Source organism: Anguilla rostrata, chromosome 9, assembly GCF_018555375.3.
Source record: "Anguilla rostrata isolate EN2019 chromosome 9, ASM1855537v3, whole genome shotgun sequence".
In the NCBI taxonomy this organism is placed as follows: Eukaryota; Metazoa; Chordata; class Actinopteri; order Anguilliformes; family Anguillidae; genus Anguilla; species Anguilla rostrata.
Genome location: NC_057941.1, coordinates 4,364,898 through 4,383,366, shown reverse-complemented (window position 1 = coordinate 4,383,366; position 18,469 = coordinate 4,364,898). Strand labels below are relative to the sequence as shown.

The window sequence follows — 18,469 nt, the reverse complement described above, 5'->3', positions numbered from 1 at the left end:
GACTGTTTTAATTCAGGTTGCCTCGAGTGACATTGGGGTGGATCTGTTGGTTGATACATTAGAATTTAATGGATTTATATCCTAGTAGAGGGGAGAATGTAGGGTAGAACGTGCTGTGTGTGTGTTTGTCTGTCTGCGTGTGTGTGGCCCTGCGTGCGTGTGCGTGCCTGCGTGTGTGTGTATATGTGTGTGTGTGTGTGTGTTTGTGGTCCTGTGCGTGTGTGTGTGTGTGTGTGTGTGTATATATGGGCCTGCGTGTGTGTGTATATGTGCGTGTGTGTGTTTTGTGGGTCCGGGTTTGGGTATGTGTGTGTGTGTGTGTGTGTGTATGTGGGCCTGTGTGTGTGTGTGTGTGTTTGTGGGTTTGGGTTTGGGTATGTGTGTGTGTGTGTGTATGTGGGCCTGTGTGTGTGTGTATATTTGTGTGTGTGTGTGTGTGTGTTTGTGTGTGGGTGAGAGACTCAGGCCCGTACCATAAAAACCTCCTGACTTTAATTTGACTCTCAGGCGTTCTCTGAACTGGGTGAGAAATGGAACGTGCGCGGGACTGGGGGCTGGGGGCTGGGGGCTGGGGGCTGGGGACTGGGGGCTGGGGGACTGGGGGCTGGGGGCTGGGGACTGGGGGCTGGGGCTGGGGGCTGGGGGCTGGGGGCTGGGGGCTGGGCTGGGGGCTGGGGACCGGGGCCGGGGGCCGGGGGCCGGGGGCGGGGCTGGGGCCGGGGCCGGGCCGGGGCCGGGGGCTGGGGCTGGGGGCTGGGGGCTGGGGGCTGGGGGCTGGGGACTGGGGCTGGGGAATGGGGCTTTTGGGGGCAGGGACTGGGGCTGGGGACTGTGGCTGGGACTGGGGGCTCGGGCTGGGGGCTTGGCGGCTGGGGGTCTGGGACTGGGGCGGGGACTGGGGTCCCGGGGGGGGGGGCTGTGGTTGGGCCGGCTGGGGCTGGGGGCTGGGGCTGGGGCTGTGGACTGGGGGCTGGGGCTGGGGGCTGGGGGCTGGGGACTGTGGACTGGGGGCTGGGGGCTGGGGGCTGGGGGCTGGGGGCTGGGGGCTGGGGGCTGGGGGCTGGGGGCTGGGGGCTGGGTCAGTCTTATTCCAGGAGGATAATATTAGCGTAATCGGCATTATCAGGGTTGCACTCACAGTCACCAGAATCCCCCTGACTTATGTTCTCTACGCCAGGCCTTGTGCTGAGTCCTTGTGCTGAGGCCTTGTGCTGAGGCCTTGTGCTGAGTCTGACCCTGTAAGGCTGCGTTTATCGATCACCTTTTTCACCTTTCCTCGGACCTGGGTGCCTTTCAGAATCGGCCGCGGGTGTTTGGCGTAGCTGGATGGCCGCGCCACGCCAAATCCGTTTATCCGAACGGCGTATGGAGCGGCGTCGTCCTCGTCGTTCGCGTCGCCCTCGTCGCCTCGGCGCGTCTCCGGGGCCTGGCGGTAATGCGCTTCAAGCCGCTGTGATGACATCAGCGGAATTTTAGCCGCCGCGCCGAGCTGCCCCGCTCCCGGCGGTCCGAGTCTCCTGGCGAGTTTAGGGGAGGCGGCCGCGCTCGCGGAATTCCTCCCTCCCCGTCTTGTGACGGAAAAGCTCCTTACCGGCAAACCCCAGCACCTTCGGGCTTTTTAAACAATGACATTCCTCTCCCTCTCTCTCTTCTTTCTCTCTCTCCCTCTGTCTCTCTCTCTCTATCTCTCTTCCTCTCTCCCTCTCTCTCTATCTCCCTCTCTCTCCTCTCTCTCTCTCTCTCTCTCTCTCTCCTCTCTCTCTCCCTCTCTCTCTCTCTCTCTCTCCCTCTCTGTCTCTCTCTCTCTCTCTCCCTCTCTCTCCGGAGGGCTTGTCCGCTATTGGACGCGACAGCCCCATGGTGAATCCTGTTGCCATGCAGAGAACGTTTTGGGCGCCCCACAGCCCAATGGTATTACCCCCCCCCCCCGACATCAGGGGTTTTAGAAGCCCCACTGCAAGGGGCGTCGCCATTAAGAATCACAAATGTCACCTGGACTCGAGAAAGGGCGTCACTGAGCAGGTGTGTGACGCGCTTCAGGGTGACAGGTGTTCAGTTTGTTTTACGGTGACGGCTGGAACCAGATCCTTGGAATCTGCGAAGGTGGGTCAACAGAAACATGGCGTAGATATTTCTTTCAGCCTGTTGAAGCAGTGAGTGTGTCGATGCAGCGGAGGGTAAGAACAGCGCCCCTAAACCGTTCAGGTGTTCAGCATTGAGTGTGTCGACGCAGTGTGGGGTAAGAATAGACCCCCTAAACCACTCTGTCGCTCAGCAGTGAGTGTGTCGACGCGGCGTGGGGTAAGAATAGCGCTCCTGTCATTCGCTAGCAGTCACAGGTGTGGATGACAGGAGGGCGTTGCACCTTCAGACAGACAGCCGAAACGTGACCCTAGTCTGAACCGGGACAGAGCGTGTCTCGGAAAAACAGAACGCACAGGCCACACCCTACGGGCGGGGCGTTCTGCGCCTTCCGCGGATTTTGGGGTGGAGCCCCTGGGCGTTTTGCGAGCGTCGGCGAAGCGCCTTGTTCTGAAACGTATCGGAGGCCATTACAAAGAGGGGGACCTGCCATGCATACCTGAACTGAAACGTAAGGGACACCTGAGTTACCGTGGTATCTGGTGACGTCTGAAACGCAGAGAAGCTCGAACCTCCTTCTCTGGAAAGTGAATGGTGACAAAGTGGCTGAAGCGACCTTAAAAAGGAACGTGTTAAAAACCAGGGGTGTCCAATTTTAATCGTAAAGGGTCGGTGTGGGTGCAGGTTTTTTGTTGTAGCCCGGCACTGCTATAATTGATCAAATTAATTAACTAATCCTGGTCTTCAATTAAGACCTTGTGTAATAAGGCCTTGACAAGTATAATCAAGTGTCACGGAGTTGGGCTGAAACAGAAACCTGCACCCACACCGGCCCTTTTTCGGATAAGACCGGGGACCCCTGCTGTAAACAAACAGCCCTTCGATTTTATTGTCCCGAGGAGGAAGGAGAGCGATGGAGGAACTCTCGCCCCTCTGCGACCCCCCTTACAGTTCCGGTGAAAGTCGTGGACCTCGGCACGACCCCCTGTAGAATTCGGAAGGGGGTTCCCATGGTCCCATGGCTCAGCGTGTTGGAAATACTGTAGTGGGGCGGCGGGGGGGGGGGGCAGGTTTAGAGTAGTAAAAGAGGGGGGCTCCGGGGATCTTAAATGGGGGCTCCGTGTGCTTGGTGTGTTTTGAGTTGGGGGGTCGGGGGGAGGTGAAAGCACCCCCTTCCCCATTTTTGGCCAGGCTCCATGCACAGAGGAGCCCTGCGTGAATGAGACCCGGCCCATCGCCCGTCCCTCCGCCCGTCCCTCCACCCGTCCTTCCCGGCCCTCTTTGAAGCCCGCAGGAATGCAGATCTTTTTGTCCCGCTCTGAAATGAGCCTTCTGCTGCCCTCTTTGTGTGTCCTCCAGGCGGATGTGCAACAGTGCGCTCTTCTCTCCCAAGCTTTCTCTCTTTCTCTCTCTCTCTCTCTCTCTCTCTTGCTCACTGTCTCTTTCTCTCTGTCTCTCCTCCCCTCTCTTCTCCAGCTCTCCCCTCTCTCTCTTCTCTCTCTCTCATCTCCACCTCTTCCTCCTCTCTCTCTCTCCTCCTCCCTCTCCCCCTCTCTCTCTCATTTCTCTTAGCTCTGTCTCTCTCTTCTAACCTTCCCTCTCTTTTGCTCTCCACCCCTCCGAAGCTCATCTCTCTCTCTTCCTCTCTCTTTTGCTCTATCTCTCTCACCTCACTTTCTCCCTCTCTCTCTCTCTCTCTCTCTCTGTCTCTCACTCTATGCCCCCCCTCTCTCTCCATTTATTCCTATGAACAGCTCTGTCTCCGGTGCATTAAATCAGTGTTAAATAAAGGCCTTTCCCTTTTCTTTTATTGCTTTCTCTCCCTCCCGATACGTAGAAAGTGAAGAATGTGGTTTGGGTGCTGTGTTTTTTTTTTTTTGTTTGTTTTCTTTCCGTCTTGACTTTGTGGAGTAAACCGATAGCACTTCTGTAGCATGACATGTTTCCCGAGTCCAGGTAAGCAGCCGTGGAGTCCTGTGCCTTTGAGCTAAATTTAAACAATGGACGGCATTTTCAGCGGTGCTGTTGAACTTCATTCTTTTATACGAAGATTAATTTCTTTTACGGAGAGGTTTGCATTTTTGTGTTTCTGTCAGGTTTGCTGGGGTTTCATAGCTTTTGGTTTCTTCAGAAAGAAAACTTTTCAGTGTACGGCGCTGAAAGATTTTCATTCATACCACAGTGAGATTTTTAGACCTCAGTGGGCTTGGCATTATCTTCATGCATCTTTTGCTTTATGCATGTTTGTTTGTGTGTCTGTGTGTTTGTGTATGAGTAAACATAAGCCTGTTTGCGTGTGTGAGAGTGTGTGCGCACGTGTGCTCTGTGTATGTGTGAATGTATACATGCCTGTCTTTTGTTTGTGTGTGTGTATGAGTGTCTGTAACTGTGTGTGTGTGTATGTATGCAACTGTATGTGTGTGTGTGTTTGTCTGTAACTGTGTGTGTATGTAACTGTGTATGTGTGTGTGTGTGTGTGTATGTAACTGTGTATGTGTGTGTGTATGTAACTCTGTGTGTGTGTATTTGCTACTGTGTGTGTGTGTATGCATAGTTACTTCACCCTGTTTCTCCTTGTTTGTCCCTGTATTGTGTGTGTGTGTGTATCTGTAACTGTGTGTGTGTGTGTGTGTGTATCTGTAAGTGTGTGTGTGTGTGTGTGTGTGTGTGTCCGTCCTCCAGTCTCTCGCTGTGCTTCTCTAGACATTCCTTCCTATCACTTCCACCTGAGTGGCCCCGGGTTCGGGGCCATGCTGTGGAGGGGCAGCCCCGGGGCCCCTCCGTCCTCACATGCTGCCCCGCGAGTCCCCACGTGACACACGCAGAGCCCCCTGCTGAACAGACCCGATTGTGCTTGTGAATTCATCAGAATGATTTTTTTTTTTGCTCCCCCAAACGCACCTAGAGCACCACAGCTTCTCTCCTCTCCACCGCTGGGCTCTGAGGGGATCCCGAAAAAAAAGGGGTACGCACCGTGCGGCAGGGTGCGGGGCACGTGAGGGAAACGAACGAGCCCCGCTTTGTGGCCTAATCCGCTCTGTCCCGCGAGAGGGATCCGCGAAAAAATTTGTTGTGCGTTGCGGGAAAAGGCCCTGGCAACGGAAGTCGTCATTAGGTCGTTTGTTGTTTCTGCGCAGCGTAGTCTTAGCATTTTTAATGTTATAATTTTGAGGTTACTACACACACTTTGCCATGGTACACGATTGAATGTTTACTTTTTTGCAACCAATAACATGCTTTTACAACAACACTACCAAAACCCCAAAAAAATAAGTCCATCTTAATTATTTTGGTCTTTCAATTTTGGTTTCAATGACGTTCTTTGCTAAATAAGACAAAAAAGGTGCCCATGAGGTGAGACTCATTTCAAGATTTGCCCATGGGGTGAGAAAATTTCACTTGTTGAGAAAAAAGTAACTTTAACAAGCTAATATTTAAATATTTTAAGTCTCAGTACAAGACTAAGTAACTTGCTAAGAGGAACAAAATTATTTCAGCTGTGGGTTCTGTGTTGTACGCTCTGCAGGAGGGCCTTGATTCTGTGTTGCCTTCTTACAATGTTTCCAGGCGGCTCGCAGTGACCTTTGTTAGTGTGTGTCAGGTATGCAACCGCCAGGCCCAACAGAGCCGTAATGGAGGATAAACAACCAGCAGCCTGCATGTCTCATTGTTTAGGAGTGCCGTCAGACAATAAACCTAGTTCCCCCTGAAGCCAGGGTGCTTCCGCAACAATGGCTGCTTCGCCCCTTTTAACCAAAGGGGAGGAAGGAGTCATCTTGTGCATCTCTCACCACACAGGCCTAATTTGGTTTAAATGTGATTAAAGATTTAATTAAAAGCGCTTTGAAGCTAATTAGCATAATGCAACAAAAAAAAAAAGAAGAAATGTTGCTGCACTGCATGGCACGGTATGCATGTCATTTTATTTTCGCCCTGATTAACGCTGAAAATGTGACCCAGAGCATTTAGGTTAATCCTCCCATGAATGTTCTGACCTTATGTCTGTAGTTTGTTTCAGTCTAAGGAATGTGTATAAACAACAGTTAGGGGTGACATAGCTCAGGAGGTAAGACCGATTGTCTGGTAGTCGGAGGGTTGCCGGTTCAAACCCCGCCCTGGGCATGTCGAAGTGTCCTTGAGCAAGACACCTAACCCCTAACCCCTAACTGCTCTGGCGAATGAGAGCCATCAATTGTAAAGCGCTTTGGATAAAAGCGCTATATAAATGCAGTCCATTTACTCCCCGGCCGTTCAGTCCTTCAGTCCCTGGTTTCTAATCCAGTTAATGATAATCACGACTAATCCTAAAATATTTCTTCCTGGTCTTCAATGGTATTTAAGGTATTTCTTTTTTTTTAACTTTTTTTTTTCTCCGCGACGCCTCGAAAAATTATGGGCTTTATCTACTCTGTGCTCTCTCCCAATCTCTGCTTAACTTAAGCTCTCATACATTTTTAAAAGCATACACACATATTCGCCATCATTTTCTGAGTGTCAAAGGAGTCGATCGTAACAATATACAGTTATACGTGAATCTGCAGGAAAATGGAGGGACTCGAAGGGGTATCCCAGGATGAAGTGATCAGACGGTATTTTCAGCTTTGCCCAGCACCAAGCACCGTGTGGCACCGGTGCTTCGAAAACCTCTTTGATTTCGGGAAATACTTTCAGCTCGATAAGCCCCGCCCCGATTGAGAAGTGGAATGCAATAAATTGCCCGTGCGTCGAGAATTATCAGAGTCCTTGGAGACGTTTGATTGAGGGAGGAGATAAACATCTCGACTGCATTCCTTTTGATCTACTGTTAGGCCTAGCGAGTTTCGTGGCCCCCGGTAGACATGCCGCGTTGAGAATATAACACAAACATGTTATTGTCAGTCAACACAGCTATGTGGATGAAGGAATGGATACAGCACGCCTCATTAGCTATCTGTGATTCATTTGTGAGGAATGCGGTCATTATGGTGGGGCTGGAGGATTTTGGGTACCTCCCTTTAATTACCTCGCATCTACACAAGTATTTTGCTTCAGTCCTACTGGTTTGCAGGCACTATGCTGAATTTGTCTGTTCTGAAATGCACATATTTGTCCTTGCCCTTAGGGTCCCGTACAGACGTATGGCTGTGGTTTCCACTTCCTGAAGACCGAAGAGAAAAGGAGTAAAAAAAAGAATGTCTTGAACTTTCCGGAAAGTGAACAGTGGAACCACGTGCTACGTCCTCATTCGACGGATGTGCGTCCCGACCCTCATTCCCCACTTCCGTGTTAGGCACATCGATGGATTCCTTCAACTTTCACTTTGAGAGAGTGAGTAACCTGGATCTGCATCCTCTGAGCTGTCCGGTGAGCAGACTCTCTCCGGCTAAGTCCACTAGCAGCATTGACCAGTTCACCCACCACCATGGGAAAGGGGATTCTGCCTACAGCTCCTTTTCCGGGGGCTCAAACGCTCCGGACTACTCCTCTCCCTTCATACCGTACTGCAGGGAGGAGACAAACCCCCATTCCCTGCAGTACACTGACATGAAGTACGTGAAGGCCGTCTACCATCCCAACGAACTCAACTCCAACCCCAAGAGCGTGGAGAAGCTCTACAGGTCAATGGAGGCCATTTCCCAGCAGTGCGATCAACGCAGCTCCGTCGTCGTGGGTGGGCGCTGCTACGACCAGGAGTCTCCCTTGCCGCCGCCACCTCCGTTCATGCCACCGCCACCACCACCGCCGCCCACTCGGCTGGACAGTTTTATAACAATAAGGAACTTGGAGAACTCCAGGGCCCATCCATATCCTGAGGGCCAGCTGGCGGAGAAGACCCATCGCCGGTCCCCGGCGGACAGTCCCGATGCAGCGTGTCCCAGGCCTGACCTTGACTACGGGCGTCGGGTCTCGCAGCCCAGCCTGAGGGACCCCGTGAGTCGAGACGGGGCGGATCAGGTGCCCGAGCCGCAGAAGCCGGCGAGTGTGAGCCGATCGCCTCCGGCCTTTGTTCCGCAGGAAAGCCCCGAGCTGCAGACTGCGGGCAGCGCCGACCCCGCCGAGACGCAGAGACCCAGGCGGCACTCGGCCCAGGAGTTCGGCTGTGCGGCCGAGAAACCGCCGGCCTGGACGCCGACCGTCCTCAACGGCAACATCCAGCACAAGGGACAGTTCTATTTCGTGACGGGCGTGTGCAAGCCGCCCGACCCCGGTTTCGGAGGCACGCTCGGCGGCGTGGCGGAGGGGGAGGAGGAGCGGCGCTCGGAGGGGGACCGTCGCAGGCCGGTGGAGAGGACTCACAGCAAAGTGGAAGAGCTGCTCAGAATCATCCGTCACAGGCGTCAGGGCAGCCAGGACCCCCAAGGTGAGCGGGCGGCCTACATCCGAAACCAGGCCCTCAGCGCAAGAAACCAATACAGAGAGATCCACGGTGGTGTCAACCCACACGGCCCCTCGCCTCTTTCTGATCAGGGCCTCGACGATCGGGGCCTCGACAGCTTTGATGGCCTCGACGAGCAAGGCCAGGACATCCAGGGCAGGGAGCTCGGCCTCAGTTCTCGCCGCCACCACAGCAGCAGCCATCACATCTTCTACTGCGGCCCCGAGGACCGCCTCTCTCAAGCAAACTCCAGCACCGAGGAAGCCGTTCTGCCGCCCCAGAGCCCGGACCCAGTGGCTAGTGGTAAGAACGCTGACCAAGGGAAGAAAGGGATGAGACAGCTTTTTGAAGATGTAGCTAAGGAAAAAATTAGCAAGGAAACCACGCCCCTCCTGTACCATCTGACTGGCGAGAGCAGAGGGGCCTTGGCTCACCGGCCCAAAACCGACAGTGACCCCAATGGGAATTCGAAGGAGTCACGGCGGAACAGCGGGGCCCTGAGGGGGCAAAGCAAGGAAGGCCCCACCCACAGGGAGGAGAGGACCTCAAACAGGGCCACACCCACCGAGCAGAGCCAGGATAGGGTGGAGATGCCTGCCGACTGTTACAACACCCTGGACGAGTCCTTCAAGAAGTACTACAAGGAGAAGCTGAAGGACGCCCAGAGCAAGGTCCTCAGGGAAACGTCCTTCAAGAGGAAGGACCTGCAGCTCTCCTGGCCCAACAGGATCAGGCAGAGGCCTGAGAAGAGGCCCTCTGTGCTTCCTCCTGTCTCCTCCTTGCAGTGCTCCTCGCTGGCTTCGAAGAGCTCTGTGCCTTCGGGACCTGAGGTCCCAGGCAAGGAGAGGGAGAAGGAGAACATGAAGGAGAGCTTCAACGAGAGCAGTAAGGAGAGGGAGAAGGATAACATGAAGGAGAGCTTCAAAGAGAGCAGTAAGGAGAGGGAGAAGGATGACAGCATGGAGAGCTTCAAAGAGAGCATCAAAGAGAGGGAGAAGGAGAACAGCATGGAGAGCTTCAAAGAGAGCATCAAGGAGCTGGAGAAGGAGAATGGCAAGGAAAGCAGTAAGGAGAGCCTCAAAGAGAGTGGCAAGGAGTGCACCAAGGAGAGTGGTAAGGAGAATGAGAAGGAGAATGGGAGGCCCCCGAACCTCGCTCAGCCTCAGGTGGCTCGAATAGGGGGCAGGAGGAGGCTGACACCTGAGCAAAAGAAGCTGTGCTACTCCGAGCCGGAGAAGCTTCACCAGCTGGGCGATGGACCCGCTCACGCCGCGCAACGCTCCCTGGGCAGTGAGAGGGAGAGCCTGCTGTCCGGGGAGGACCTGAGTGAGCATGGCATGGCGACGGCCCAGAGGAAGGTGCTCGAGACCAGGGGCCGCGCCCTTTCGGCCTCCAGCCTCTTCAAGGCAAGCCTGAAGCAGATCCAGCACAAGGCCCTGGTGGCCTACATGGAGCGCAAGACAGGCCACAGAACCACCGAGCCCCAGCAGCCGGCCCTGCTCACCCCCGACCAGGGGCACTCCGCGCCCGGGAAGCCGACAGACTGGGGTCCCAGGCCCCTCTCTGGAAACGCGGGCCCCAGGAAGAAGCTGCTCAGGCCGCTGTCCGCGGGTCGCATCCTGGACTCCTCGTCCAGCTCGGTCAGGTACTCCCAGTTCGTCTCCGGTCATCCCAGCGCTCACGCCCGCCAGTCCAGCTGGATGGAGTCCGCCGGTTCGGCTCCAGGGAAATCGGCCTCGGCAGAGGACCTGCTGGACCAGCCCGAGCCGCCGGGGTTCTTCCGGGCCCGCTCCACCTCCACGCCCCACGCCTTTCAGGTACGTTACCCTAAGGCTCACGTGCACGCAGAGGTGGGTAACCCGGCTTCAAAGAGTAAAAAGACTGACCACGTATTTGCTCCACCAACATGAACTAAACCAGCTGATTACAATAATTAGTTCTCCTATCATACTGAAGAGTTATGCTAATTAGAATCAGCTGGTTTAGTGCATGGTGATGGAGCAAATACATGGTCAGTCTTTTTACTCTTTGAAGCCGGGTTACCCACCTCTGCGTGCAAGTATGCTGGAGCAAGATTTTGTTGGGCCCCCAGAAAGTGTATGCAGGTGCTGTCTTAAGCCAGTGCTTCTGTTTGGTGCGGCCAATGGACAGAGGTGACTAACTGAATTAAAAACATTAAACCTCTCACAGGGATGGAGTCACTAAGAACGATTTGCAACTGCATATGCATGCATGCATGTTTGTGTGTGCGTGTGTGTGTGTGTACATGTTCCAGTTCCCAGAGCTTTCAAATGAGCTTCTGCAATGTCACAGGATCAGCACGTGTGACGTCTTTGTGTTTCTTTCCCTGTAGACTGTGTCACCAGAGGGCGCTTTTCAGAAATCCAGGTGAGTTTGCTCCTCACTGGTGGAGAATTAGATAAAATGGATAAAATACATCTTACCTGATCATATTTTTTTCTGCCATTGTTTTGTTTTTGACAAAAGCATCCATCAATCAATGTCAACATTCAAAATGTATGCTTAATATGCCTACTTACTAGTTTTATACTGTCATATTGCAGTTTGCGTGTATAATTTTTGTTTAGTTCAGTTTTGCTGTAATTCACCGCTTTGGTGTTGCAGTGAGGTGTTGACAGTGGCTGGTAAGGCCGTGTTAGTGCTGAGCTGTGACGTCTCTGGTGTCCTCTCCTGTCAGTTCTCCAAAGAAAGCGGAGGGGGAGGTGCCAGCGAGTAAAACACGGGCCGCCTCGGTCTCGGAGGTCCAGCGAGTTCGGGTGTCGGCCCCCAGGGGCAAGTCCATGGAGGAACTGGGCGTGTCCCGGGCCAGCCGGCCTCCGGTCCTGAGCAAGAGCTCGGACGAGCTGGACCAGCTCCGGGCCCAGCAGGCGAGGCGGGGCCGGGAGAATAGGGACGCGCCCTTTCCCGCGGAAGCGCAGGAGAAGCCCCAGGGATGCTCCCAGAGGAGGCCCTTTCCCAAACAGGACTCCGCCCCCCAGCTGAGTGACAGTGAGGACAGGGCTCTCTCCGGAACCCCCACCCCAGCCACCCCCCCGGTCTCTGGCTCCTCTCCCCGGGGGAGGGCCCAGTCTGCCTCCTCCAGCGGCGTGCCCTTCACAACTGAACGTGTGGGGAAGAGCGTCTTCTACCCGAACACCCCCCTGCCACCTCCGCCGCCCACTCAAACCTGTGGATCCCCTGAACAGGAGTCCCCTGCCTTGCCCAGCCCGCCCTGGAGCAGGGCTAGTTCCAGGTAAGTTACTCCAGCGGTCGGTACTTAAAAGAGCTGAGTGACAATGACAAACCTAGGTGGGTCGAACGACCTGGTTCCATTGTAAAATGTAGGCATTAATTGCTTCCTAATGCTCTCATCTTCGTAAAAGACAAGGTTTGGTTTAGAACAAGGCTGCCCAACCCTGTTCCTGGAGATCTACCGTCCCGTAGGTTTCCACTCAAACCCTACCAGGGCACACCCCATTCAACAGCTAGAGATCATTTTAAGGGTTAGTTTGTAGTCAGGTGTGCCAAAGTAGGGTTGAAATGAAAACTAGCAAGATAGTTGATCTGCATAAACGGGGTTGGGCAGCCCTGGCCTAGAACATAGTACATTGCTAGCTCTATACTGGTATCGTGACTTTTCTGTCCGGAGAGTAATTTTGTCTTGCCTGTTTTGGGGTCCCCCTCAGCAGAGTAAAGACAGCCCCTCCAGTGCGCCCCCTGCTGGCAGACGCCTCAGCGGAAGATCAAGACGGGAGCCCAGGGCCAGATTCCTCCCAGGAGGTGTCCTTGAGCCGCGGCGTGACAACGGACCCCAGTTCGTGGATCGTCGCCCGGGAAACAGGCTCCGCCCCTCCTCAACCCTCTCTGCCTCCTGATGATGTCATTAAAGAGGCTCCAAGCCGCCACGCGCTCGCGCTGCCGGAAGGCGGTTCCCAGGCCGCCGAGCCGTCTGCGGTCGAGGTGGTGGAGACCAGCCGGAGCGCAGAGAGCGACCCGTCGGGAGAGCCACGGCAGCGGGCCGAGCAGGAAGGGGCGGAGCCGGAGGCAGGACCGGAGACGGAGGACGCGCGGCGGTGGGAGGAGCTTGTGGAGGAGGTGGTGGCGAAGGACCAGTCGCTGGCCCGCGTCCTGTACCCGGTGACCAATCGGAAGACGGCGGTGATGCTGATGGAGCAGCTGCTGTCGGAGGACACGCTGCTGATGGGGGAGCACTACAGGAGGAAGCAGGAACAGAACTACATTACCCAGCAGGCTGGGGACAGGTGACTGGCTATGATCAATCACAGCGCTAACCAACCCTGTTCCTGGAGATCTGCCATCCTGTAGCTTTCCATTTCAACCCTATTTTGACACACCCGACTCTACTCATTTGCAGCTCAACAAGATCTCTAGCAGCTCAATGGGGTGTGTGCCTTGTTAGGGTTGGAATGAAAACCTACAGGATGGTAGATCTCCTGGAACAGGGCAGCCTGCCACTACTCTATAGTCTGTATGTAATTTATAAAGCACCATGTGGAAACAGCTAGCTATCACACACGCTACTGGATTATATGATTAGCACTGCCTTTAATGGACTGTATTGTAAGTTGCTGTGGAATGCAGCTGTTATCCAATTCTAGAAAGAATTAAGGTTGAGTGTTAATCCAAGCCATGACTTGAATATGATATATACTGAAGCTGTACTGAAGTGTCCATCCATACTTTTTGTTTTAGGTCAGAAACAAAGGAAGAAGAAGAGAAAGTCATCTCTCCTGTCTGTGAGAATTCAGGTTCTGATGTCCAAGAACAGGAAACGCAACATACTCCAGACAAGACGGAAAGTGATGTCACAGAGAAGAAGGTAAGTAATACTGCACACCGCTCTACCAGTAGGAGCAGTTTTGCAACTGCATAATTATTAAACACAAGGAAGTATTTAAAAAAATAAATAAACAAATAAATGAATAAAGTGCCCTATATATACCGGCCCAATAGCCATGGATGAATCAGACCGAAGGGTTCCTGAGGCGTAGTTTTCATTGTTTACAATACAAGATGTACTGGAGCAGAGAAGACCGATACAGCCTTTCCGGCATCTTCTCCGTGTGTGCATCGGCAGAACAAAATAAACACACTGACGGGCAGTGATGCAGCCATTTTGCTTTCATCTTCCCGGCCCAGGGTAAACAAATGAACCTTGGTCAGCATTCTGTTTTGGGAAGAGAGCGGTTAGAATTCTTTTTTCAAATCATTTTCAAACTCCAGGTCGGTTTAACTGTAATTGAAAAGGCAGTTACAGGCGCAGGCTTGTGTTGGGTGGCCCGGCTTCACCAGGCTACCCCGCGGTCAGCCTGCCGTGTGTAAGCGTGTCCGTGTGTCCGTCCGTCCCGCGCAGAGTGTGTAAGCGTGTGTGTGTGTGCTGTGTGTAAGCGTGTCCGTCTGTCTGTCCGTCCGTCCCGCGCAGAATGTGTAAGCGTGTGTGTGTGTGCTGTGTGTAAGCGTGTCCGTGTGTCCGTCCGTCCCGCGCAGAGTGAGTAAGTGTGTCCGTGTGCTGTGTGTAAACGTGTCCGTGTGTCTGTCCGTCCCGCGCAGAGTGAGTAAGCGTGTGTGTGTGCTGTGTGTAAGTGTGTCCGTGTGTCCCGCACACAGTGTGTAAGTGTGTCCGTGTGCTGTGTGTAAACGTGTCCGTGTGTCTGTCCGTCCCGCGCAGAGTGAGTAAGCGTGTGTGTGTGCTGTGTGTAAGGTGCGTGTGTCCGACGTGTGTAAGTGGTCCGTGGCTGTGTAACTGTCGTGTGCTGCGTCCCGCAGAGCTGATGGCGAGCATCGCGGGCCGGCTGCGGGCGGTGGAGGCGCAGAGGGAGGCGCTGCAGGAGGAGGTGCGGGCGAACGGGCTGCAGGGCGGGGCGGTGGACGCGCTGGTGCGTCGGGGCTGCCTCCCGGCGGAGCACGAGCGCTACGCGCTGTTCGTGGGCGACCTGGAGCGCGTGGTCAGCCTGCTGCTCTGCCTGTCGGCCCGCCTCGCCCGCGTCCAGAACGCGCTCAGCACCGTGGACCAGGACACCGACGCCGAGGAGAAGGTGGGCCACCTTAACACACCGGCACATACCCCCAACACCCCCCCCCCCTCGCCACGCTCCACCCACCAACCCCAACCCTAACCATAATCCTAACCCCCCTCCAAACTCCACCCCCCTCGCCATGCTCACCCCCAACCCTAACCTAACCTAACCCCTCCTCCCACACTCCACCCCCCCCACTCCCTCCCCCACACTCCACACCCCCACTCCCCTCCCCACACCACTCCACACCCCCCACTACCCCCTCCCTGCCATGCTCCACCCCCAACCCTAACCCTAACCCACCTCCACACTCCCACCCCCCCATCCCTCCCCAATGTTGTCCCACGCCGCATTCCTGTGGCTGCTTTGTGCCCCTGAGAATTCTGGGTAAGTCTCTGGGTTCTCTGAGGGATGACGGATCAGGACCTGATAATTCCTCCTGTGTGATTTTGGGCGTTTTTTTTCTCTTCCCCGTTTCGCTTGGTTCAGCACCATTTTCTGCCGCTGTAATTAAAACGTTTGGCTCTGTGGGTTTTTTTTTTTTGCTTTCATGTCAGAGAATTGGCGCGGGTCCACACAGAAGCGGCGAAGCTGCAGCATTTGGTTTCATCGATAAGCGAAGGCTATTTATACGACTGGGATCTATAAATATCCAGTTAAGGTTATTGTATCGCTTGCCAAATTTGCTTTTTTTTCTGCTGTCATCAGCAGGACTGTTGCCTCCAGTGAGTCATCAAAACAGGACTCTGGTTTTTCATGTATCACTACTGCCCTCTGGTGGCACAGCCTGGTACACCGCATAGCTTCAGTTCACTCATGGAGTCTCTTTAATAAGCACTTAACAATGCCTTCACTGTAACCCAACCCTTATTAAAAATGTAACCTGGCTTATGTTCAAGGACAAAATTCAAACATTTGAGCCCTTCTGTTGACTGAGTATTGGGTACCAATCCACAGTTTTGGAACCACCTGTCTTATAAATTCAGGATTCAAGCTTGGGGTGTCGTGGTGTGAGCAATAAGCTGAGCCTGTAGCCCAAATTTTGGAGGTTGAATCACAGGTGTGGGACTCCCATTGTACCCTTAAGCAAAGTATTTAAGATGAATTTCCTCAGTTAAAAGCAAGCAGCATAACTGGGTATTATGTATAAGAATATACATTACAACAGTACAGTAAATGCAAACTCTATGTTAATTTGCAAAGATAAGAGTGTCAAAGTGCAGAGTATATAAATGTGGGAAGTACAACGTATAATTTAAATTTCCCTGGAAATAAACAGGCTGTTTCCCCACTTCAGTAGAAAGGACTGCACGTGAAGTCAGGTCTTTAAATTTTATCGGGACGGGTTTGTTTCAGCAGCCAAGCCCTCTTCGCTCTACAGTCTGTGCTGATAAAAATTTAAAGACCTGACCGCGAGTGCTGTCCTTACTGGAACGTGCGTTCATTAAACTAAGGATTCAGCACCCAGGAAAATAACACTAGAAGATTCAATCTGAGCACGTTTGAGCTTTAATATAAATTCGCTTCCCCCCCCCCCCACCCAAACCCTCCCCCCCCCCTCCCTCTGCAGGAGTCCCTGGACAGTCGGCACGCCCTGCTGTGTAAGCAGAGAGAGGACGCCAAAGACCTGAAGGACAACCTGGACCGGCGGGAGCGCGTGGTGTCGGCCATCTTGTCCAAGCACCTGACGCCGGAGCAGCTGCAGGACTACCGCCGCTTCGTCCAGACCAAGGCCGCCATCCTGATCCGCCAGAAGGACCTGGAGGAGAGGCAGAGGCTGGGGGAGGAGCAGCTGGAGTGTCTGTCAAACAGCATCCCGCTCTAAAACGGTCTAAGCCCTGCCCCCTTTCCCCCTGCCCCCCCCACCCTCCCCTACCCCCCCAGCCATGCCCATCCCACTCAGAATACCACCCGATACCTGCCCTCTGCTGGTGGTGACATCATGACTGTCCAACGACTTCACACACGCACTTCTGCGCACAGATGCACCAGGGTGACGTTCTACGTTCCGTGCTCTACGTTCTAAGTTCTACGGTCCGTGTTCTACATGCATGGCTGGTGATTTCATCACTCAGGAGGGTCAAAGTGACCCTGAGTCACTGGCCTTCGCTCGGACTCTTCTTCTTCATCTTCTTCTTCAATCAATCAATCAAATTTTATTTATATAGCGTATTTTACAACAGTTGTCACAATACGCTTTACAGACAGCCCTAGCCTAAACCCCCACAGGAGCAAGCCTAAGGCAACAGTGGCAAGGAAAAACTCCTGTGGCAGATGGGGAGAAACCTGAAGGAACCAGGCTCAAGGGGAAACCCATCCTCCTCTGGTCGGCTCAGGGTGCCGACTGGTGACCAGCATGTCAGCCAGTTTATGCAGAAGATATGATAAGTGATGTGGCTCAGATGATGGGTGGGGCCAGGTGGCGGTGATGGGGAACAGCAGGTGGCGGCAGATGTGGGCAGGGTGGAGGCAATGACGAAGGAGGGGCTGGACCGCAGAGGTGGTCCGGCGATCACGTTGACTACATTTCACATCTGGAGCTTATCTTTCCTTATAATCACATTAATCAGGCTTTAAAGCTAAACTTTTTGGAGACGACGACACAATGGTGCAGCAATTTTGAAGCTAAAATCGAAGGAAAATAAGGAAAATGTCAATTTAATTTATTTCTAGTAATTTGTGAAGTCGGCGCTCTTACTAAAACCAAATAAGAAAGAGAAATAATCGAGCACTTTCACATGTGACCCGCACATGCCGGCATTAGTGTGTCCTGTTAGGAATGTTTATTTGAAATGCATCAAGCGAAATATTATTTATTCCAAGCTTTTACAAGGTAATTTTTGGTTATTAATAAAAGTATAATTATTGGGTTTTTGTTTTTGGTGGGATGGGGGATGTATGATGGATAAAACAGATATAAGATGTCTGGACATCGTGGACAGTGCTTCCGGTCACTTTTGGAAGTTTCCACATCTTCAATCTTTTTTTTTTTTTGTAGCTGTCCTACTTTGAATACACACGTTTGTCCTTAATTTGTTCACCAGGAAGCTGACTTTTGAGTCCAAAGCTGAGCTGGGCTCTTTATGTTGCTTGAAGATCACGGGACCGCAGCATCAGAGGACTTTAGGTGCCTTAACTCTCGAGTGCCGACCACTTCAGCGACTGCGTCAGACTGGATGTTTAAATGCTCTTCATGTTTATGTGTAAAAAATCTCGTTTTGTGAACTCCTTGCTTTGGTCTTTTAAGCCCCAGTGCTTCAAACGAGTCTCATTATCAGGAAACCCTTTTTCAAAAGGATTTATTTAAATACTATAGACCCTTAACTGATGCTTTTAGTTCTTCGCTTGATTATAAGGTACTGGCGTACTGTCCTTTCCGTTTGTGTTTATTTTTGGAGTGTGTCAGTCAAGCTGACTCATCTTTTTAAAGTGGTTAAAACTGAAGCAATCTCTCTTGCTGGCTACGAAACTAACGATGGTTATTACACTTAAATACGTGTTGTTTAGAATTAGAATGTGCTTTTCATGAATGGTTAGCTAGCATACGGAAACATTGTGCCTTTGTTTTAACGATGTACTGTTCTTCTTTGCACTGTTTGGTCCTGGTTTGTAGTAGACAGGTACAATTCAAAAGCTATTATTTCTGGTGATCCCTTTTTCCCCCCTTTTAGATGTAACCATTTCCTATGATCTTTTAAGTGCACTACAGATGCTACAGATGTTGCACAAGCTATTAAGGTGTCACTGGGAAGCTCACTGTCATCATCACGAACAACGTTATGTCCCACATGCACCAGGGGTCACTGATAGTAAGGTTTAAAGAAGAATGTATTATTATTACTATGGTTCCCAAACAAAAGATTTGAGGTCCAAAAATATTGATGGATGTGATGAAGTTTAATCCTCTGTAAGTGTGTTCACAAAAAAACCTATTTCAGCGAACTATAAAATAAAATATTTGTTGTTTTTATGTACCAAATATCTTCTGTATGTT

The 18,469-nt window shown here is 52.6% G+C and overlaps 1 protein-coding gene across 3 annotated transcripts in view; it reads left to right on the top strand.

Annotated features, from left to right (window-relative positions):
• Positions 1–16,613, top strand: part of shroom1 (shroom family member 1) — a 31,643-nt gene extending 15,030 nt beyond the window's left edge. Inside the window, exons 1-8 of one of the 3 annotated variants that reach the window (XM_064349875.1) lie at positions 3,703–4,038; positions 7,184–10,254; positions 10,791–10,825; positions 11,136–11,690; positions 12,124–12,699; positions 13,151–13,281; positions 14,225–14,493; positions 16,046–16,613. In XM_064349875.1, the coding sequence (XP_064205945.1) occupies positions 7,360–10,254; positions 10,791–10,825; positions 11,136–11,690; positions 12,124–12,699; positions 13,151–13,281; positions 14,225–14,493; positions 16,046–16,300 (4,716 nt within the window). In that variant the 5' untranslated portion in view covers positions 3,703–4,038; positions 7,184–7,359 and the 3' untranslated portion in view covers positions 16,301–16,613. Of the gene's footprint in view, positions 1–3,702; positions 4,039–7,183; positions 10,255–10,790; positions 10,826–11,135; positions 11,691–12,123; positions 12,700–13,150; positions 13,282–14,224; positions 14,494–16,045 lie in introns of those variants that run through there. The other 2 variants (XM_064349876.1, XM_064349874.1) reach the window with 2 other exon arrangements.
• Positions 16,614–18,469: the final 1,856 nt, after the last annotated feature.